This window comes from Aulonocara sp. 'chitande type north' Nkhata Bay, linkage group LG23 (assembly GCF_057382095.1).
Source record: "Aulonocara sp. 'chitande type north' Nkhata Bay isolate Kocher_YH1m ecotype deep benthic linkage group LG23, A_spYH_male_GT1.1, whole genome shotgun sequence".
NCBI lineage: Eukaryota > Metazoa > Chordata > Actinopteri > Cichliformes > Cichlidae > Aulonocara > Aulonocara sp. 'chitande type north' Nkhata Bay.
This window is the reverse complement of record NC_141365.1, coordinates 11233028-11255789: the sequence shown is the minus strand read 5'-3', so window position 1 is coordinate 11255789 and position 22762 is coordinate 11233028. Positions and strand designations below refer to the sequence as shown.

Genomic DNA, 22762 nt, shown 5'->3' with positions numbered 1-22762 from the left:
AGCCAGATAACTGACAAAAACAAGCAGATGTGAGATTACATCCCATCTCTTCATGCTGGGATAACTCTGAATTGTAAGTAACTCTCAAACTTACAAAATTAAAATCTCCGCCTATATTTACAGTAGCCTTTTTAAACAAATTATTAAACTTGTAGGTTGTGAGTTTTATGGATGATGGCAATTGTGGGTAACTGTGATCCATCCCAGTGTAAGTCAAACATATTAAACGAATATTAAAATGTTTGTAACTATTTCTGATTTCTTTGAATTTAAAGTGATTTTTTTGTCATAGACAAACCTGCTGCTTTCAGGCCTATTTGATCATATTTGTTTGTACCCAAACTGAATACTAATTCGCTGGTACTGGTCTGTGTCTAGATATGGCTTACCTAAAGCAGCCTTTATCAGGCACAGATAAATTAAAAAGTATATTTATGATAAAAACAAATGTGTGATGTATAATAGGACCATAAATGACCTTAGTGACAAAATTAGCTTTTTCAACTGAGTGTAAAACCTCAAAGACACCACTGCCATCACGAATGATGCCCACTTTTTATTGATGAGGTGATGACATTCAGTGCAAGAGCACCTGAGGGAGGTGTCTAAGGGCCAATAAGGAGCATTAGGTAAGGCCATTGCAGGCCTGTGGATTACAGTAATCCCATCCACTTGCAGTGGGTATCATACACATCTCATTTCAGCACAGCTGAAGAGGAAAGATGGAGATGCCTGCTTGTCGAGCTGCTGTGCTTTTCCTCCTGCTTCTCTCTCAGGGTAAGTCACTGTGCAGCTGATCCTCCCTTAAAATAATCGCAACAGTTATTGTGCCTTTATGATAATGCTAATGGTCCCACAAGTTATTAAAACAGCAGTGCGTAGTACTACACAAAAATGCTGCTGCTGCAAGTGAAATTATAAAGAGGGTAAAAAGCTTTTCCTTGGTGTTTCCTTCATGCAATCCTCAGATGCAATCCAATAATTCATAAGATTGTTTGACATGGTGCTTCTTTTAGGTCATTTTCTTTTTTCTTACACATTTTATTCTATCATCTGCTCTTACGTTTCATGCTTCTGTCAATGGGGTGTATAGCCCTTGTCACTGTTCACTCAGAGGAGGTAAGAAAGAGTCTCAAAAAGGTCTAAAATGTGGTTTAAAAGTCTTAAACTCTGAGAGCAAACTCTCGATTCATTCCACCCTGTGTGATCTCCAGGAGAAGGAGGAGAAGGTCATCCAGGACCTGGACCTGCAGGAGGAGGACCAGGAGGTGATCGAAACCTGGAGCACAAAAGCGAAAGCCTGCACCTGTGACTGCGAATCTGCACGCATCCCTGCTGTCATCCCACCTGTTCCCCCGACCTCACTGCCAACACCGCCACCATCTCAAAGTCACCTGCTGAACTGCATGCCAGGTGAGGACTCCACCTGTGTAGTCCTCTGTCTGTTTCACTTATACTCATGCTGGATGCCCTTTTTTAGGTTTTAAAAAGTGATTAATGGGTTCCCCTTTATACAAAGGACACTAACTTGCAGGAGAAAGTCACGCATGTGAAGATGAATGGTGGGCAGAGTTGTGTCCTGTGGATCTTTATTTAACATCTGTGATGGATCAAACAGCTGATGGAGGCTGGCTGTGTCCTCATGTGCTTTCATGCTGCAGCAGTGCACAATCACCTCTCTGATCTTGCAGTTTTTCAGCCTGTAAGATGAAAGAGGCTTGCACTGAAGGTTAAGAAATGAACAGCTGTGAGGAAGAAGCTTGCACAGGCAAATGCTTTTCAGATAATCTCATTACCTGTGCTGGAATGTGACGAACAGATTAGGGAGCCCAAATAGGCCATGACCTTCACCTATGATACCAGCAAAGGAAGCACACATCAGAAAATGCCCCGATCATCTTCTTCTACCTCATCATGCAAGAGTTCTGATTAGCAAAGTTGGACTATTACACGAGGAAAAGCTGGAAGAGGATACTTTGCTGCGTTCTTAATGTCTTTAAAATGGAATAAACATTTCATTTCAGGCAGCTCTTCTATCACTTCTATCATCCGCTTTTCTGACAGCTTCAAACCAATCCAGTCAGGGGTGAGAGGGAGTAATTTTCATCTGAAGTAACTGATATATTTTTTATTACCTGAAGTCAATTTATCATCATGGAAAAAAGAAAGTAAACCCTGTTTCACTTCTTTGGTTTAACCAACCGGGAAAACCATCTGGTCCTTACCTGGTCTTAAACATTGGGTAAATAATGCATCAGAAGAAGGACGACACATGACATATTCCACCGTGTCATTATTTATTGTGAAACTGCAGAAGCATTATGCAGCAATGACTTGAAATTATTGTTTTCCATATGACTTTATCATTCTGTCATATCACTGCGGAGGGATTTTGTCGCACGCTTCTTCACAGCATTCCTTGAGTTCATTGAGGTTAAGGTGAAAAGCATTAAAGTGAGGCTGAGGTCTGGACTTTGACTCGGCCTTGGCAGCACCTTGATTCCTTGATAGAGATGCTGCTGGGCTTTAATCATTGCCCTGCCTCATGACCCAGTCTTGCGCAAGTTTTAACTGCGGGGCACGTGGCCTCACATCTGCCCCTAGAATACTTTGATATACGGAAGAGCTCACGGTCGACTCAATGACTGCAAGGTGTCCTGGTCCTGTGGCTGCAAAACAAGTCCATTTCATCACCTCTCCACAACAGTGCTGACAGCTGGTGTGAGATCTTTGTGCTGATTTGGTTTTCTGCAAATATGCAGTTGTTGTTTTTTGACAATGTTAATCCAATATTTTGATATTTCGTATTTCTAACATTTTCTACTTTTTATTTTTTGTTATTTGATGAGCTTAGCACAACAGTAATTTTGTTGTGCTTGCACAATGTCAGTAAGGTTGTTGGTACCTGTTGCTCACTGCTCGTCTAAGCAAAAGGCATATAGTATAGCATCATGACCACCCCATACAGAACATAACATAGTGTAGTTGCTACCATGTGAACGTGTAATGTTTGTGCTCAGTTAAATCTACCCTGTGCTCTGCTTCAAAACATCAAATGGCATTAAGTCATTTTTAACACAAAAACGAACCAATCGCTGCATCCCAGCTCATTGGAAGTGTTTAGAAAGTTTACTAAGTGTTTATTTTCAGGAATTCATACGATTTAATGCCACAGTAACCTGGAAATGTTTCCTTTCACAGAATGTCCGTACCACAGACCGCTGGGATTTGAATCTGGATCTGTGACCTCAGACCAAATCAGCTGCTCCAGTCAGGACCAGTACACCGGCTGGTACTCCTCCTGGATCCCGAACAAGGCTCGCCTTAACAACCAGGGCTTTGGGTGAGTCAAGGCCACCCAGTCTCCAGTTCGTGTCACACAGCGCACCCCAGATAAACAAATAACTGGGAATGTGAATCTTTGTTAGGTGCGCATGGCTGTCCAAATTCAACGATCAGTACCAGTGGATCCAGATCGACCTGAAGGAGGTGAGCGTGGTGTCGGGTGTCCTCACCCAGGGCCGCTGCGACGCTGATGAGTGGATCACTAAATACAGCATCCAGTACCGCACTTTAGAAACTCTTAACTGGATCTACTACAAAGACCAGACTGGAAATAACAGGGTAGGTACACTAAACAGGAGTCACATATGAAAGCGTCATAATAACTGAGTCCTGTGGCCTTTTTTACCATTTAAATTACCCCCAAAATTTCCACTTTCATTTACTTCAGCATTATTTCTTTGTAATTTGGAAAAACTGAGATCTGTTATTGGGATTACCGTGGCTCAGGGGGTTGGGAAGCTCATCTGTAACCGGAAGGTTGCTGGTTCGATCCCTGGGCTCTCTGTCCTGGTCATTGTGTCCTTGGGCAAGACACTTCACCTACCGCCTACTGGTGTTGGCCAGAGGGGCCGATGGCGCGATATGGCAGCCTCTTCCATGAATAGTGGAATTGTAAAGCGCTTTGGGTGCCTTGAAAAGTGCTATATAAATGCAATCCATCATTATTATTAAATTGCAGTAATCTCAGGGTTTATATGTGCAGTTAAACATCTTTACATTGACAGAGAAGGGCATTTCATCTGTCCACCTCACTTATAAAATCTTAAATAACACTGCCCCTAGCTATTTAACAGAACTTATTCATTTGTATAATCCTATAAAAGCATTAAGATCTTCTAACCAGATGCTCTTAATGCAACCCAAGTCTAGGTTGAAAACCAGAGGCGATCGTGCCTTTGCTATTGCAGCTCCTAGACTGTGGAACAACCTCCCTTTTGCCATTCGCTCTTCTGAGACTGTTCAGTCTTTTAAATCTCGTTTAAAGACCCATCTTTTTACTCTGGCTTTGATGTAAGATAGTTTGATTATCATTTGGTTGGTTTCTATGTTTGTCTCGTCTTGCGTTGTGTTTGTCTTATTTTTATTTTTATTTTATGATCAAAACTGTTGTTTTTAAATGTGCTATATAAATTAATTTTGATTTGATTTATGCTCGAAGTGAGCCGCATAAAGCTCACAATATAAAATGAGTTTGAAATCTCTGGCCTACACCAATCAGTACACACTAAAGTGTTTAAATATATCCAACTAAGAGGCTGTTATATTGTAATTTTATGTGGACCTATTATGCTTTTCTGCTATATATATGGTACTGCTTTAAGTCCTCGTGAATGATTTAGTAGTTCACCACACATAGCTGCTGCCGAGTTTATTTGGCTTGGCTTTCTAAGCTGTCAAAAATATAGGATACTAATATGGTCACATCATGCACATAGCTGTGCAAATCAAAGCTTCTGGTTAATGATGAGAAGCTAATCGGAGTAAAGTTGAGTCAAAGGGAGCTAAAATTGTTTGATTCATATAGTAGATGAACTGAGTGTTTGCACCGTTAATATAAATAAGGATTACAGTACTTTGAACTGTGAAATCATGCAAAGCTATTCAAAGAATAAAACTATGGAGGTGGAAGTAATCATAGAAGGTCCTCTTCATGAGCCTTTTCTGATTATTGTGTGTGTAAATGATACAAAATGAGCACTCTGGATGTTTAAATGCTGTGTACTTTCTTTTTGTTTAGGTCTTCTACGGAAACTCCGATCGCTCTTCCACGGTACAAAACCTGCTGCGCCCGCCTATTGTGGCTCGTTATATACGCCTGCTGCCGCTGGGCTGGCACACCCGCATTGCCATGAGGATGGAGCTGCTGATGTGCATGAACAAATGCACCTGAAGTGTTTCTTACCTCACTGACCATCATTCCCCTGCCAACCCTGTCACTTGCCAAAAGGGGAATATTTGTCTAACACTGTAAGATCCTTTGATACAAGTCTAGTCTGTCCCCATTTGGTGAGGCTCACAGTTCTCTGGGCAGGTGGACATCTCTGGTGTCCTCTGATGGATTATTTGTCTGTATTCAAGTTTCCAAAAGCGCATTGTGCTGTTACGTAAACACCAAACTGTTCCAGATCAAATTGAAATTTGTTACCTTCAATAAAGCAGTTATTAACTGCGTCAGGAAATAAAAAAGCTTCTACATGTTCAGAGTCAAATCAAACGGGCTTGTTTTATTTGAGATTTACTGTTACATATGTAAACATGAATAATCTAAAATTGTTAAGCATTCATCTGGGAGTTTATGCTGTCATGTAAATGCTCTGTTGGGAAAAAAAAAGCAGATAAACACTGACTATGCTACTAATTTGTGTCTGTAATAAAAGCACAAACTTAATACTTGATTTCATTTAAACAGTTGATAAACATCCTCTGTTATAAATATTACCAAACAAGTAGTCACACATCAGTATTAATATAATACACGGTGCTCCTTCAGCGAAACAATAATCCAAAGAGAGAAACGTATCGTGTCAAGTACAGAGTGTGCACAGTCCTTACAGATGCACCACACACAATACGACACGGTCATGTCTGGGCTCAGCACGTTACAGCAGGAGCCGGTGGGGGCCCCCCCCTCCCTCGTCTTTCAATATTCACACACTGCGCACACGAACATGAAAGTGAGGAAGAATTTACAGAGCAATATTGCTGAGCCACGTAGTCTCTTCAAAGTGCAACATTAAAAAGGTTAGGATTTATTTCTGCCAAGCTACTCTCATGGCACTTTATTTCCAACAGAAAAACAACGTTACAGTACAGATTCTGCCCCCCGCTGCCTTTCCATTTTAAGATTTCTCCAAAGCATATCCCAAGTGGTTCAGTGTGTGCAAACAGTTAAAAATACAGCAGTACAGTGATTCCCAACCAGGGCGAGGATGCTGCAGCTGAAAGAAATACTACAGCTGTGGAAAGAAATGGGCGAACGGTTAATGTTAAAGGAAAGCCGACCTCAGTCAGAAAACAGGTGGGCGATGGTGAAATGGCTAAAGAAAGAAAAGGCCAGAGTACATCGATAATTGGCTGGGATAAGCATATTTTAGCTTCAATTAAAAAAGAGAAGAAGAAAAGAAACTGTTGCAAAAAAATAAAAATTATAACGGCTGATGACGTTCAACTAACAGCTGGAACGGCTAATAGTGGAATAACGGTTGAAAACAGAGAAATAGATAAATGTGAAAAATAGTTCAGCTTAAAGTATTTAATAAATGGGAAAATAGCAGCTGGAAAACATTAAACTAGCTGAAAAAGCTGGAGCTTTTAAATGGATGGTTAGGTGGAAGTAATTAAAATAATGGATAAATAGTTGAAACATCTAAGTGTAAACTCAAAACAAAATTATTATTTACCCTCAATAAACATGAAGTAATAATTTGGAGTAAAATGCAGCTGAAATTAACAAAATCAAAGGTTTAATTACTCATATAATTGATATTTAAGGAAAATGTGCTTGGTAGAAAAACTGAATGTATACAAATCAAGTAAATGGACGTATGAATGGCAGAAACATCTGGTCAGTCAGTCAGTCTGGCTAAAAGGGTTACTAAAAGAGATGCTGTTCCATTACCCTAATACTGACAGTTTAAGTGTATTAAACAAAGAAAACTTGTAATATCCACTTTTAAATATTGTAATGTGTGGAGTTAAATAGCTAACAGGTGGAGGAGTGGTGCTTGGGTTATTTTCACAGGCTGGGAGTCATTGTACCACATACACCCAGAATGGCTTATCTGTTCCTCTAACTGCTGTTACCTTCTAAAAAATAAAGAAATCTACATTTACAGCAGTTAAACTTTAAATGGGGTTTTTTTTGGGTGCATTTCTACATGTTTTTAACTGGTCAAACAAGCAGAACCACTTGGAAGTTAAAAAAAAAAAAAAAAAATCAAACAACAGAGTCTTTATTGAATCCTGTAGTTTTCAGAGAAAAGCCACTTCCTTTGTTATCAGCTGCAGATGTTTGTTGACGTTTGCTCAAAGCATTGCAGAACATTTGAACACGTTATAATTCATCCGTAAGGGCACGTTAACGCTCCTGCATCTCCTTTGTATAGATACACATTTGTTTTAAACTGTGAGGTTTGCTCTATTTGCGTAACATTGGTTTATATTATGCAAATGGTCATTTACACATACAGTGCATGGAAAAGTCTAAATGTGCCTGACAATCTCAGTCAGAAAACAGGAAATGCAGTGCTTCGATATCTCCCACAGAGGGCGATGTAGGTTAGGCTTTCTGTTAGTTGATGGCACCGTAGTTTCTAAAATGGCTGCACTTAAGACGTAAAACCTAAAATCTTTTCAGAAAATGGAAAGAAGGAAAAGAGCAATAAAACGTAAGCTTTTAGATTGTCAATTGCAGCTCAGAGAAACTGCACAGGTTATAGCTAGATTTCAACACGGCTGCACTGGCTCGCAGTTGCACATTTGAGCGTCTGTAACCAGTCTGACAGAGCACATCCATAGGCAAGACAGCTTGGACACAGAATTACAATCCTGGACGAGATGAACACGAGATACTGACATTACCAATCTCTATTGTAACAACTGATAAAACTGCATTTGCTTCGAATGCCTTAGATTAGTCTTAAATAATACTACGCAGTAAAATGTACTATATTTCTATATTTAATAGAAACAAAAATACTTACACTTAAAATCTACACTTTATCTATCCATTTATATATATATACACTGAATTTGTAATATATTTACTTTATAATACAAATTATAATCAGAATTACATAGGTATTAATATAAAGTCTATCAAACATGGAAGCTTTAAAAAAATCTGGACGTAAAAAGGCTTTTGGCCTGTTTGCAAGCAGTGTTTGAACTGATGGTTTGGTGTGTGTGTTTGTGTGTGTGTGTGGAGCAGGTGTTACAGGAGGGAGGTGGTAACAGAGGAGTCTGACACACGCGTGAGAGCAGTGGGGCGCTGGAGATCACAGAGCTGTCTCTTTCAGGTCGTTGAGATTTGGCATACGAGATCTGGACGGGCGTCCGAAGCCGTGCCCGTTCTGGCCTCCTTTGATGCTCATTTGCTCCGGGTAGGGGTTGCCCTCGGGGCGGCCCAGGGCGGACGTGTGCCAGCCCGAATCCAGCTGTCCGGGCAGCGGGTACGCTGACTGTCGGGCCTTGAGCTGGGGCGTGCTGACCCCTGAGTGACCCCGGCTCTCGGTGAAACCGCCTTGAGCAGAGGATGAGTTAGGCAGCGGCTGGTAGCGCATGTCAGAAGATGCGGTCTGGTTGGACGATGAGGAGGAAAGGTGCAGGAGCTTGCGCAGCGACTTCAGCGGTTGGCTCTGAAAGACACGACAGAACACAAAATATCAGAGGAAAGAAAAATTGCGCTCACGACAGGTTTAATCCCGTCGATGACGGACGATCAGTCCAGTCAGACAGTCTCTTATGATTACTGCAGGGAAGGGATTAAGGTGTGTCTTTGCTTTTATTAAACACCAACATCTGAGTCACAGTTTATTTGATTACTAAATCATCCTGGACAGACAGGAAAATTGGTAAAATATAAAAGTCTACAACTTATTTGGCTCAGTTACAGTTCAGTTCTTGAAACATTTATACAAAATTTCAATCTTTAGGAGCGAAAAAGAGCATTTTTTCTAGAAGAAATTATCACCCTTTGTGTTCGCCATCTGTTTTTTCTCTCCCTGACATCTTGGTTAGCAGGTGATGCTGATTTGCATTGATTAGATCTTCTAGACGAGGATACCTGCTCTTATTTCTATTTGGCGCTCTCCTCGGGAAGAGCGTATGTAACGAAACGCAGCTCATGAATAAATGTTTAGATCAAGCACTTCACAACAGCGCACGAGGAGAACTCTCACCGAAGAGTGTGAATCGGACAGTTTCTCAGGCGGCCAGTCCTTGTCCCTGTCTCGGTCTTGGTCCCGGTCTCTGCTCTTGTCACGTGACCTGTGGCGGTTGCTCTGGTGACTTGAAGACCTGGAGGACTTTTGGATGACCGTATCCACGCCTTCACTGGAAACCTGTGACACAGAGCACGGAGGTATAATTTACTCATCCAATCACATTTCACACTCATGACTAGGACAGCAGTGCACAATGTTTAGGGCAACATAAAACACTCACATAATCTGCTAAACTGTTTTTATTTATGAAGTTAATTTATATTGTTTCCAACTGGCCTAAGCACTCATTTCTAACAGTTTTTTCTACTTCTGGTTCTGCATGATGTCAGAGAGAATAGGCAATCCCTGCACCTTCTGTTTTTGAGTAGCAGCCAATCAGTAGAAAGGTACCTGAGAGGAAAAGAGAGCTAAAATTATGCTTTTTAGACAGCTAATCAACTTAAATAAGGATTATTTTGAACTGTGAGTCATGCAAAAGCTACTCTATCAGAGTCTGAGCTGGAAATGAGCGTCTTCAGTAAACAGATTTCTGTGTTTCATGTTACCCTTTACATGCGCTCATTCATCACAGACATAAATGTGAAGTTACATCTGATAACCTGCGTTGTTACTTATTGATCTCCAGTGCAGTGAAGAAGAAATAAAAAGAAAACGGACAAAAAACATGCATCAGAAGCCAAACCCCAATGTGTTTGCTGATCTGAGGAAGAGAAGAGAACACTCCACTCGTTTCTGATAAATAAAAGATGTTTTCTGAGCGTAATTCAAACGCAGTTCAAATGATATCCTCTTCATGCAGTAAATGCCGTTTTCCACCGACTCCGAGTCTGACTGCCTGATTCCTCCTCCTGGCCAGATTGCATTTATTTGTGCTCTGTCATCAGCATGTAACCCCCCCTCCCCGAATCTGAGCAAACTGTCACTTATAAATAGAAACGCAAAGGGAAGAAAGAGCCTCAAACACCTGTTTCATGCTGAACCACCACTGCCACAGAGCTGGCAGCTAGTTTAACACGCCAAAATGTGGTCGCTTTTATATTAAGCAAGTACCATCGTAGCTCCACCATCACTTTGTGATCTTTGCTCTGTAATAAAGTCACGGGTTTAGGTGCACATAGAGAAATTGATCAAATGCCTCTGCATGATGCCGGTAAGCAGTAAAGCTTTGTGAAAACAAGCACGCAAACTCCTGAAACCGTGTGTGCTCAGCTAAAGCCTGAGCGCTCTCGTCCATCCTCAGCTCATAAGCAGAGACATGCTGTTAGGGCCATGGCTGAAATCACTGGCGAGTGATCAGAAGCACAAAAATGACCCGTCAGATCCATCCTTTTAAACCGATTGCAGTCAAGTGCATGCTTTTCTTCAAAGTGGGAGCTTTTTTTTTCTTGAATAGATGGATCCAGCTGGTTTATTGATTCATTCACTCAACTCACCACCAGGAAAACCAGGCTTAAAAATCACACATTAAAACAGTGTTGACCAATGCTGTTAAAGCATGCAATGTTAGATGGGTGACACAGAGGCAGGAGGTGAGTAGGATAGTGTAAAACAGCATGTACCATGGGAGAGGACACTACAGGGAGGACTCTCACAGAGGAACTATGCTTTATGTTATTCTTTGGGCTAAACAGAGGGAAAAGACATTTCTTGATGACAGGAGGCCTTCCATCAGGGACTTCCATCTGTAATTACAGAGGCACATGACTGGTGGTAGAGGTAAACATGATGCACATGACAACAACAACAACAATAAATGGTTTTATATTTCTGTAAAGGTGCCGATGAGGCTCATAGATGGGAAAACACTGCATCCACATGTGGGCGTAAGTCCTCAGACGTACTTCACACACAACATACCATCTGAGATTTCTTCTTTTTCTTCTTTATTGCTCTGAAGAAACCCTGCTTCTCCTTTTCTTTGGAAGGCTCAGAGGCACTCAAGACTACAGTATCTGGGCCAGTCCTGAAATAAAAACAAAGAGTAATGAGCGTGATGTCTCGGCTAAAAAGTTTTAACTCCCAGTAAGAATTTCTGTTAAAAATGCCACGTCATGTGGCCGGTGTGAAATTAAATCTGACGGTATACTGTTCTGACAGCGCCACAGACAGCGAAGAGAATAAACGCTGCTGTTCTTTTGGTGTGAAACTATTTTCGGTCGTGGTTAGAAGATATAATTACCAGGGGTCAAACGCCGGCTGTCGTTTGGAGTGATTCGCCAAACTGCCGCCGTCGCCAGACAAGCCCGAGCCCCGACTCTGACCCCGGCTGTCGTGGAAGGAATTGTCTGGCCGGGGAGACGGGACTGTTCAACAAACACAACAAATGGGTTAATTTACGTCCAATATACAGAGAAATAAACACATAAACACAGGTCATTAGATGTCATAATTCTAGCTCTGACCCAAACATATATCTAAAGTTTAGGCGGGTAATACAAATAAATTAAGATTAAAACATAACTCGAGATTTCCAAAGATACACAACAAAAAACAGGGAATATAATTTAAAAAACCTGCAAGTAAATAGAAATTTATACCATAACTAACAGTGCTGTAGACTTTAACAGCTGTGACATGTTGGCTTGGCTGCAACATGCCGTGTAAACATCGGAAATTGATTGGCACACGCAAAAGACCTCAGCGAACTGAAAATGTAACAGACTGCAATTGTATCAAACTTGTGCATTTCGCTAATGCGATCGATGGTGTTCTGTTTCGATTAGATGTTTTACTTTTCTCTCTTTTGACCTTCCTCTTCCTTTCAATAAAAGCAACCCAATTTTCTTCGGGGCCAACCTTCGGGATCAATAAAGTTTATTGAATTGAATTGAATTGAAAGCGTTCCTCAAGATTTTTCTCCAAGTACGACTTGACACACCAGTGCAAACAACAATGGCGCCCACAAAGGCTCCTGTGCAGTTCCATAAGTTAGACTTTAAAGCAAATTCATACACTAAAGTAATCGTGTGTCAAACTCAAAGTTTTAAACATTGGCCGCCCCCAAAAATGCTAAAGAAGCGAATATAAAAATACCCTGATGGAGTTTTTGCGTCCCTCGTATTATGGAAATGGACTAATGCCAAACAATGCACAAATTTCCGTATGGTTTAACTCATTTTCAGCAAACCAGATCTTATTCCATTTTAATGCTAATGCACAGGTGTAGCATCTTGAATGAGTTACGTGTGTAGAGCAGCAACGGTTAGCAACAACTATGGCGAAGTCCTGTTCAGACCACAGACTGTATAAATGTGAAGCAAAGAAGTGCTTATTATTGCATCCTTTCTGCTTGTAAAAAGAAGTTTGGCCGTACTGAAGTCTATGAGGAAAAAACAGCCCTTTGGATCTTTACTGCGCTTGGTCTAAATTCCATTTTTGTCTAATACAAAATAATTTTGCAAGTCATGGTCCCTTTTAGGAGGATTAAGCCGGGTAACATTACCAGGAGGGCAATAACGCTCAGCTTAAGGCTTCGCAAAGGGACGCTCTTCAATTTTCAGTGGAAGATTCTGCAGTGCCCAAAGGCAACCACATTCAGAAACACGCTTGAAGAGTCTGCATCACACTTTTGTCCCCAACAATCACAAAATCATCCCAAAGCTGAAGTGACTCCCTGAGATATCTAAAGGAGAGCGTCCAGTTGACCGTAGCGGTGGTACATGCAGTCTTTGCTAGCTCACGGTGTGCTCACCACCTACTACATTTCGCCCTGTTTGGCTCACTGTAATTTCACCTTCTTCCTCAAGATTATACTCCAGTTGAAATGTCACTATTGTGATACAATGGAGCCAGTCCTCATGTCTGAATAGCCACACATGGCTTGGTCTTAAAATAGCTGCTGCCTCAAGGACACTACTTTAAAGAGGAAGTTGAACACATTAGCATCAGATGTTCTTTCCATTATAGCATACTGTGCACTCCAAAACAGTGGCAAGCACATCTTTTAATAAGTTATCTCAGTCAGTCTGCGTTACTGTCAAAACTCTTAAGCCTGCTTTCAGCAGCTTCCTGACATATTGTAATTAGGTTTGAGTAAAAAGTTCCAGGACGGGCTTAAAAGAATGAAACACGATTCCTTTTGATCAGTCTCCTGTTGATCATCCTCTTGTGCACCACTGGATCATTTTCAGTGCTGCTATTATTTTTTAGATCTCTGTCTCCTTGTACTTCTGCAGTGTGTGCTGAATCTCCTCCAACATGTCAAAACTGTGATCCTTTAACTTGATTTTAATTTTTGGAAAGTGGACAAAACCACAGCGAGGCAAATCTGGTGGAAATGGCTGCAAACTGCTTAGCTGTCGCTGGAAACCCAGCTCTCATCGCCAGCGGTTATCTTGTGAAATTCCAGTCGGTTTGAAACACAAGTTTTATGCTCTCTTCTCAAGTTTGAGGTGTGTGGTGAAATAGCCGAGTGCACAGTGGAAGCGGTAAGAACAGAACTTCCAGAGAGTGGGCTAAAAATAGCAGCTGTCTGGACATGCCCGCGAAGATGACCTCGAACTGGAGATCAGCCAAATTTAATTTAGGTAAGGCTTTTGATTTTGTATGGGCCCACTGCCTGACCGTTTTAATCAACTGCTATGAAATCTACAGACATTAGAGGATGAAGATCACCGAGTCTGGTGATAAGATGGCTATTTTTAGTTTTGAGTGAAACAGCTGTATTTCTCTCTAACTTAGTGTAGACATCTCAAGAATCTGCAATAATATAATAATTCTCTATATACAAGCAGCTGATCAGTGATTAGTAAAAAATAATATTCCCTCTAGTGATGTGTCTGGAGTTAATCTTCCCCCCTTACTGCAGCAATGAAAGCGAGAAAGCCACAGCCATAAATATCACTCCTGATTAAACCAACCTCTGTAGAAGCTGCCCACCCGCCTTGGCATGGATTCGCTGTAGATGTTGCGGTTCTCTTTGGAAGAACCCCCATCTTCTGTTTGCTGGTCATGATATAAGCCAACCTGAGTCACAACAGAGAAACTTATGACATAAAATCTCCGAGGCTGCCTGCTTTGCATGCCTCTCTGTCTGAAACGATACCTTTATTTACCTGAAGGGACAGAAAAATAAGGTGGGGGCGTATTGATTTATGATTGGCCGTTATAATAAAACATCTGTGCGGGCTATAAATGTAGCCCAGAACTGAAATGCGATGCGATGACGAGCTCGACTGCACTACCATAAGAAGTCACATTAGAGGGAAGCAAAGCACACAGAGAAAATGAAGAGGCATCTGATGCAGGAGAGACAGAGAAAAAAGAGAAAGAGAGAGCAGTTCATGACAGCAGTATCCACCCACATCCGCGCGCTCGGAAGACTGGATGTGGGTGGGGAATGGTGGGTGCAGGCAGAATGTCGGACCTCGCTTTTTTTCCGCTGTGTGTGAAAAGATGCGGTGTTGTCCCTTGTGGAGTCCCTTATTGGAGGTCTGCTGTGGGTGACCTCAGTGGGTGCCTGTTCGTTCTGTTAATGGAGACATGATGAAGCATGAAGTGAGCTCAGCATTGCAGCACATACAAATACACACACGGTATATATATACTATATGTGTGTATACAGTATATATAAATATACGGGTAGCATGATTCACTGCATGTCCTAAAAAGAAAGCCACACTCTTAGCACCTCAAATGTTCACAGATGAAGCTGCAGCTATGCTAATCCTGCCTTTCCAATTCATTATAAACCTGGGACACAAGATCTGGCTGAGAACCTAAACACACACCATGTTTTCAGACGCCACCAGAATAAGTCCTGGCTGCGTCACTGGACAAACTGAGACTGAGGCAGAGCCGTCCAACAAAACCTGGTGTAGGCATTTGTTATGATTACATTCTGAAGGCTTTCCCTAAAGCTGGAGAGTTTTGATGTGGGCTGAGGACTGACCCTGCTCATGTCTTCTTCTCTGGAGGAGCCCCCAGAGTGGCGAGGCAGTGTGCGGTGCTGCAGCTGTGGGGACAGGAGCTGGAGGCTGCTGGCTCTGGTGGGTATTCCCTGCCCGACCAACAGTCCCTCGTCTCCCCCGTGCGTCCTCTGGTGATCCCTCCGTACGTACATGGAGTGGCGGTGTGGCCTCTGCTGGGAGGAGAAGGGGCTGGTGTATCCCTGACCATAAGACAGAGGGTCATGTGGGGCAGAGAGAGAATGGGAATGGCTCCTTTCACTCTCCCCGGGATCCAGGGAGTCTGGTGACTTGGACTCCTCTGAAGTTTTATGGCGGGTGGAGGAGCGCCTGTAGGAGGAGTCCAGAGTGTTGCTCTCTCTCTCTGAGCGCATGCTTCCTCGGCCACCTGTGCCAGGTCCCAGCCTCTCCACTCGGCGGGCCGCTGGGCTGCCCGGAGCTGTGAGGTCGAGGCAGCTGGAAGGAAAATAGCGAGACGTGGGTTCATCTGCATAAAGATGCACATCATTTAAGTTCCCCACTGACTTGGCATCGCTAAGCGTGCCATAGCTCTTGGACAAGTTCAGGTAGGCAAACTTAGAGGAGGATGGCGTGGAGCTGTGGGACTCCATGTAGTTGTGTCGGCTGTGTTTGTCCCCTGACTGAAGCGTGTTGGTCTTCCCTTCTACAAAAGAGTGGCGGTTCTGCTGTGAGCGGAAGTTGGATTTGAGGTACTTCGCCCCTGGGCCATCTGACACCTTGGACCCCAAGTTCATCTCAAAGTCGCCCTTGGACTTGGTCTCACCGGGGCTGAGCAGATGAGGCAGGTTGCTGCTGGCCAGGTCCATGCTGCAGGCGGTGGAGTGGTTGAAGATCTGCGGCTGGTAGTTCTTAGGATGCAGTGTGGGGCTGAGGTTGATGGCTGCAGACATGTTGCCGTTGAGAAAGCTGTCGTTGTTGGGGTGGAGGTCTTCATGTCGGGGTAAGCTGGAGCACTCTCTGCTGCTGGAGCGGTGGCTTCCTGAGCTCTTTCCCCCATGGCTCCTAAGGAAAAGCAGAGACAAAAACATGTAATAATGAACTCAGTGGCAGCAAAGGTACCACTTACTGCATTTAATAAGGAAAGGTGTTCCACAGGGATCAATTGCAAGACCCCTGTTCTTCCCAATACATATGAATGACATGAAACCTGCAGTTTATTATGAGCTTTTTTCTGTGTGTCGATGATTCATCCCTGGTGGTGAGGGTGTTTGACACAGTGGATTTTTTAGTAAAGTAGAGTGGATGTTAACCCTTTAAAGCCGGTCGGAGCGGGCACGCTCCGTTTTGCATAACTTTTTTAAAATCCCGGTAGCACTGCAACCACGTGAGCTAGCGCAATAATTTTTTTTACATATGAAACCGGAGGAGTTGTACCTACATCTCATGCCATCAGCTTGTCCTAGGTTACAGTTTCCTTCCACATATGGCTTTGCAAAAATTGCATAAAAAGCACTTGCAGCAACAAAAACATAATATTCCAGAAACATGCTTTGCCAATCCGTACAGCTGTTTGTAACACTTCCTATGTCCATCAGCGTGAACTATTGCATGACCTGCCCGAAACCGGAAGTGACGTCATTTTGCGGAAATGTAGTTTTGTACCATCAGAGCCTTATGAGCCTATACTGGTGTTTTTAAAAGTTATGTTTGACTTTATGACTTTCTGTGTCGTTTCTGGGATGCTTAGGACTCATATTGCACTGCTGGAAATAGTTTATTTTGATGCATATGCTGTTTTTTTGCAAATTTGCATTATAATATTTATTTTCATTTTTCCTGCAGTGTATAAAAATTGGTGTATTTCAAAAATAAAACTATGAAGACACTTAAAATAAATTTCCTGTGGTGGGAAACTATTTTGTGCAACTTTTTGTATTTACAGTTTTGAGGGATAAGCCTCTTAAATTTCTCTAACTAGAAATATATGTTAAAAAAAACAAAAACGATTTTCAAATATTTTGTAGTTTATTGCACTTTTTTGCAATTTATGTAATTACTATGCACTTAATGCAGACATATTATTAAAATTTGGGCTATAATGGTTGTATTGATGTATATCAACTTAAAATGCTCCCAAAAATGGCTCTACAGCATGTAAAAATATAATATAAGCTCTGGCGGACTTGGTTCTATGGTAGGTCTTAAAGGGTTAAGTATATAGCTAAAAGAGTCTCACTTGATGCTGTCACATTATATTGTCACTCAGTGACTATCATGGCAATAGAAATTTTAAAAACATCAGCTATTCATTTTTATTTATTGGATGAGGTTTGGTGTAAGTGCAGGGTGATGAAAGAATATGAGTAGCATAAAGTACATCAAAACCTCCCAAAAGACTAGATATAAAAATCTTAATTCACTGTTGTCTTGGTAATATGAACAGCAAAGAAAAATGAAGTGAAGAAAAGTTTCCAAAAACAAGGTCTTTATTTCAATATGTAAATAGCGTTAGTTAAAATTTAGGAAACAAAAGTGCACTGAGATGCAGAATAATTACAGACTGAACCAGACAGACAATATATGAATTATCCTGAAATATTCTGTCAAATGTTGCTGGATGGTGGCTGCTGATTAAAAACATCTGGCAGCATTTGTTCATGAAACGACCCATTAATACATCTACACTGGCAAGCTTTCCCCAAATATAGTGCTCACTGCTGACCTGCTGGGGGTAGTGTTGTCTCCGTGGTGAGGTTTTCTCTTAGAGGAGCGTACAGGTGTGGGTGTGGGTGGCCCAGGCCGCTCCACCATCCGCAGGGTCTGGAAGGCGTGGTGGTTCAGGCTCTGCTCTGTGAGAAAGCGCTCGGTGGGGTTCAGGAGCAGCATGTTCTAAACCACAAACCACACAGATGGAGCCCGTGAGCGCTGAAGACACCCCGAACATGCAGACCTCTCAAACAAACCGAAACAGTCGTGCTACTATGAATCATCGCCATTATCATAAAAGTCAAGCTGCTGCCGCATTTAATTGTGTCTCACAGTCACCAAACGAGCCAAACAATGATGTGAAATGTGATTTGTGACATTTGCTTTTTCTTACCCAAATAATGTGTTTAATAGTCTCTCTGAACTCACTTTAATGTATGAACAAACTCAAACTGAAATCTGGATGCAGCTTTGTTTTTGAATAACACAAATATACAGTGGAAGCTACATTTTGGGTCAACATCAGAAGCTCTTTGGTAGCCGTGCAGCTCAGCGTTAACGATTAGCAAACAAACGTTATTAAATTGTATCTGAACTCAACACAAAAAAGCCCGATTAGTTCTTAGAGAGACGCCTGTCCTTGCTTAAGTCAGTCCTGAGATGGCATCATCATCATCATGTTAGCGGTGAGTCATTATCTGCTGGGAAAAGCGCAAGAGCACAAGCACAGCCTACATTCTTGACATGGAGCTCCTGTTTACAGTGTAGACACAGCAATAACAGCAGTGGAACCAGGATATGAGCTGAGAGATGCCGAAGCAGGGAGGAGGCACCGTGCAGTCACGACGTAAACACCGTGATAATGATGCAACTATCAGATGTCTAGTTTATGAAAATTATTGTGGTTAACTGGACGTTTTCACGATACTCTGAAAACAGACAAAAGTTAAGAATAAAACCATTAAAGTCGCTCGGCTCGCCTCACCTTCAGCAGGTCGAGCAGGGCTGCGTCGATGATTCCCAGGTATCTCCGCTCCAAGGTTTGAGGGTGACTCACAGTAGGAAACTGCAACATTAGCAGAGACAGTGGATAATGGTACAGTCAAAAAACTTTCATGTCATAAATAAGAAAATACTCCATATAGTTCCACTTGTCCACAACTTCAAGCAGTTGCTCTATGCCCCACATGTGGATAACCACCTTGATGATAACCACCATAAATAAGTGGAAAATAAGACGCTTTTACTAAACAACAGCATCAAATGTCCTTAGTGATCGATCGTCAGTATGAGAGTATCCTGAGGTTAAAGTGTCTTCCTCTTTTAGAGACCTGACCATATCAAATGTTAATAATGCTATTTACAATGGGGGAAGTAATTATTTGAACCCTTGCTGAATTTGTAAGTTTGGTCACTTACACAAAAACACGAAGAGCCTCTGATTTTTATGGTGGTTTCATTTTAATGGACAGAGACAAAATCATGGAATGAATGGAATCAAAGGTTATCAGTTATCAGACTTATGGTTGTTTCTTAGATTAAAATACATGGGGTTTTAGTAGGCAGCACAGTGGTGCAGTGGTTAGCACTACTGCCTCAGGTTCTGGGTTTGAATCCACTGACCGCCTGAGGCCTCTGTGTGTGGCGGTTGCATGTTCATCCTTGTCTGTGTGGGTTTTAGATTAACTGGCGACTCTAAAGTGGTTTCACTGTAGGTGTGAAGTGGATCAGAGGAAGATGGATGAATGTATGGATGGAATTATAGTTGAGTTGTACCATCCCTCCCTGAAAAATGATTGCCCCCCTTTTGCTCCCCTGTCAGTGTCACTGAACTGGAGTATTGTTAATCCAGCAGGGGATCAAAGTATAAACAGCACCAGTGGTGTAACGTAACAAGTACTTCACTGAAGTACAGTTCTGATGTACTTGTCGTTTTTTTAAAGGTATTTTTATGCTATACTTTCTTCTACTCCCCTGTATTTTCAACACCACTATACATATTGTCCCTTGTACTCCAACCTATTTATTTTAAAGCTTTACTTATTTATTATATTGCATATTTTAAAATATAAAACTGCTAACGTATCATGCTGTTATAACAGATACAGCCACCCAGGAGTATTTCAATTCAATTAATCTCCAGCTGCAACACTATGGTGTGCAGCATTATTTAATCAGAACTAAGATCACTTGCATATTAAATATTTTTATTTTAGACACCTTCATCGTATTTTAAATTAAACCTTCCTGTTATTACTTGAATGTCTTTATCATCTTTACTTCAGTAAAGAGTCTAAATACATGAAAGTTAAAATATAGTTAAAATATGATTGTTTCTGAAGTAAGTTTTCATGCCGGAGAGCACAAGACTTCTGGAACAATGTCCTTTAGACAGATGAGAACAAAATCAATATGTTTGGCTAAAATGCACAGCACCATGTTTGCAGAAAACCACTACCTCATAAAAACTATCAGGCATGGTAAATGGCCTGTATTTGTACAGCGCTTTACTTAGTCCCTAAGGACCCCAAAGCGCTTTACACTACATTCAGTCATTCACCCATTGATGATGGCAAGCTACATTGTAGCCACAGCTGCCCTGGGGCGCACTGACAGAGGCGAGGCTGCCAGACACTGACGCCACTGGGCCCTCTGACCACCCCCAGTAGGCAACAGGTGAAGTGTCTTGCCCAAGGACACAACGACAGAGACTGTCGGAACCGGGGCTTGAACCGGCAACCTTCCGATTACAAGACGAACTGCCAACTCTTGAGCCACGATGATGATGATGGTGAAGGGGTGATGATTTGGGCTCGTTTAGCACCCACAAGCTCTGGGTACCTTATGGTCAGTGAGTCGCACATGAACTCCTCTGTATACCAAAGTATTCTAGAGTCAAATGTGAGGCCATCTGTCCCACAGCTAAAGCCTGGCACAAACTGAGTCACACAACAGGAACACGATTCCAAGCAAGATTCATGGAAATGGAATGGTCCAATCAAAGGCCATGTGCTGTGTCTGGACCTTAACAGAGCGGATGCGTGTAAACCTAAAAGAACTGAAGCAATGTTGTCAAGAAGGATAAAAATCCTCCACAGTGACACTAATTACTTCACCTTATTGCTAATAAAGGTAGCTGACAAGCTATCAGTACATAGGGCTGCACATGACCCAGTGTTTTCTTCACCAATTCACACTCTGCCTCATTCTTGGTCCCCTGAATGCTACCCAATAAAAAAGAAACTCCTGAAATTGTAGCCCTATCTTGTGAGTTCTTGTTACCTTATATTTTAATATCGGTGTTGTTGTCGAACATCGTTTACTTGTTGTCTCCTGTGACAGGTTTGTTTGTATCTCTGTATAATCGGATTTGGTATTGAAGAAATCTTTTTCTAAGCTTGATTGGAAAATCCTGTAACCATGACAATGCTTTGGTGAACTCTTTTAGAAATGCCCAAATACACAACTTGTGATTTCAACCACGTGCAAATCCTCCATTGTCAACCTTTCATTTCTAATAGAATTTTTCCTCTGAATATTTTGAATTTGCCATTTGCAGGCGGAAAAAAAGAGTCCAGAAGCCGTTCTTTTTACATCACACATTTCTGAGTGTTACAGAAAAGCACATCGTAGGTGGGAAACGTGATGAAACAACCATCAAGCGTCCTCTGTTCACTCAAAAGTGTTGTGTGGTTTCTTGTTGGTCTGATTTATTTTAATAAAAACAGCATGCGTGTTTCCATCAAACACTATTTCTCCCCTCTCGTGGTGTTAATAGGATGATCTGACTGTGAGCGATAATGTGCAGGGATCAGCGAAGTTTGCAGGATCTCATTTAAATGACAACAAGCACATAAATGTGGAGGTAGAGCTCGTTTTTTTTCCCCTTGAGCAAGTACTAACAATAGCAGGCGCTATTTTTTTTTTTTAAGAAACAGACACGGCCAACGTGTGCCTGTCTTTACCGGAGCAAGGATTTTACTGAGGAACAACAACTTGGGTGTTTAAGAGGTGGATAGAAGCTGAAAATTCAAGGTGTAGACCGTAAAGTGTTTCGCTTATTATGCAGCTTAATCAAGAAGTGGTCTTATCACTGGGTATTCACTGCCAGGCATTCACAGAGGGGGAGTTTGCTAACTAATAATTAAATCCTGGGTTGTGGGCAGTGAGGCGAAGGGAAGGACGACCCAGGTCTGCTGCACCACCAGCCTGCCACAGAAGACTTATCACAGCCTTCCTTCACAGTGCATACAGGATACATGATACACGATGAGTCATTGTGATCCAGTCAGTCACGGCACAGCAAACTCAGCCAGAAAAAGAAGAAGAAGAAGGAGAAGAGAGTGTACAGAGAAAATAAATAAGGGAAGAAGAAACAGAGGAGGAGGAGGCCTTAAGAGACAGCAAGGAGAGAGAGGAAAGAAAAGCAGTGATAAGAGCAGCATGGAGGGATGGGTCAGCAGAGTATGGGGGGGGGGGGCTGAAGTTACCCTCAGCCCGTGGAAGCGAGGGTTGTTATAGAAGAGCTTCATCTGCTCTGGTGGCAGGGGTCCCAGCACTTTCTGGATGGTAAAGAGCTGGTCGATCTCGCTCTCTCCCGGGAACAGCGGCTGCCCGTCACTCAGCTCTCCTAAGATGCAGCCCACTGACCACATGTCCACCGCCTTCCCGTAAGGAGCCCTGAGACCGCAGATTTAAGAGGGTGGTGAGAGGCCACGCATAATGAGAGCTAATAAGAATTTATGTCAGTGTGGTGACTGGACAGAGCTTAAAGGGAAAACGTAAAAAAATAGCAGGCGTACCCGAGCAGGAGCTCCGGAGACCGGTACCATCTAGTGGCCACATACTCGGTGTAATTGGCGTCAGTCCCCTCAGAGAGATTACGTGCAAAGCCTGGCA

At 42.2% G+C, this 22762-nt stretch overlaps 2 protein-coding genes across 6 annotated transcripts in view; one reads left to right on the top strand and one right to left on the bottom strand.

Annotated features, from left to right (window-relative positions):
* The first annotated feature begins 646 nt into the window (after positions 1-646).
* On the top strand, positions 647-6491 carry LOC147301270 (retinoschisin-like). The gene is made up of 6 exons (XM_086284122.1): positions 647-777; positions 1094-1119; positions 1215-1413; positions 3202-3343; positions 3429-3624; positions 5084-6491. The coding sequence occupies exons 1-6, from the start codon at positions 723-725 to the stop codon at positions 5234-5236; spliced, it is 771 nt and encodes a 256-aa protein (XP_086140248.1). The 5' UTR covers positions 647-722; the 3' UTR covers positions 5237-6491.
* Positions 5544-22762, bottom strand: part of LOC147301269 (cyclin-dependent kinase-like 5) — a 53418-nt gene continuing 36199 nt past the window's right edge. For 3 of the 5 annotated variants that reach the window (XM_086284121.1, XM_086284117.1, XM_086284118.1), the window contains 12 exons: positions 22666-22756; positions 22354-22543; positions 18849-18929; positions 17880-18046; positions 15181-16219; positions 14656-14757; positions 14150-14255; positions 11470-11593; positions 11148-11253; positions 10850-10972; positions 9246-9407; positions 5544-8702 (listed from right to left, as the gene is read on the bottom strand). In XM_086284121.1, coding sequence (XP_086140247.1) covers positions 8343-8702; positions 9246-9407; positions 10850-10972; positions 11148-11253; positions 11470-11593; positions 14150-14255; positions 14656-14757; positions 15181-16219; positions 17880-18046; positions 18849-18929; positions 22354-22543; positions 22666-22756 — 2651 coding nt within the window. In that variant the 3' untranslated portion in view covers positions 5544-8342. The remainder of the gene's footprint in view (positions 8703-9245; positions 9408-10849; positions 10973-11147; positions 11254-11469; positions 11594-14149; positions 14256-14655; positions 14758-15180; positions 16220-17879; positions 18047-18848; positions 18930-22353; positions 22544-22665; positions 22757-22762) is intronic. The other 2 variants (XM_086284120.1, XM_086284119.1) reach the window with 2 other exon arrangements.

Excerpts from the sequence above, each read along its gene's own strand:
- LOC147301270 (XM_086284122.1), top strand. The coding sequence starts at position 723 with ATGGAGATGCCTGCTTGTCGAGCTGCTGTGCTTTTCCTCCTGCTTCTC. Across the intron at positions 1,414-3,201 it reads CCTGCTGAACTGCATGCCAG|AATGTCCGTACCACAGACCG; the intron begins GTGAGGACTCCA and ends TTCCTTTCACAG. Across the intron at positions 3,625-5,083 it reads ACCAGACTGGAAATAACAGG|GTCTTCTACGGAAACTCCGA; the intron begins GTAGGTACACTA and ends CTTTTTGTTTAG.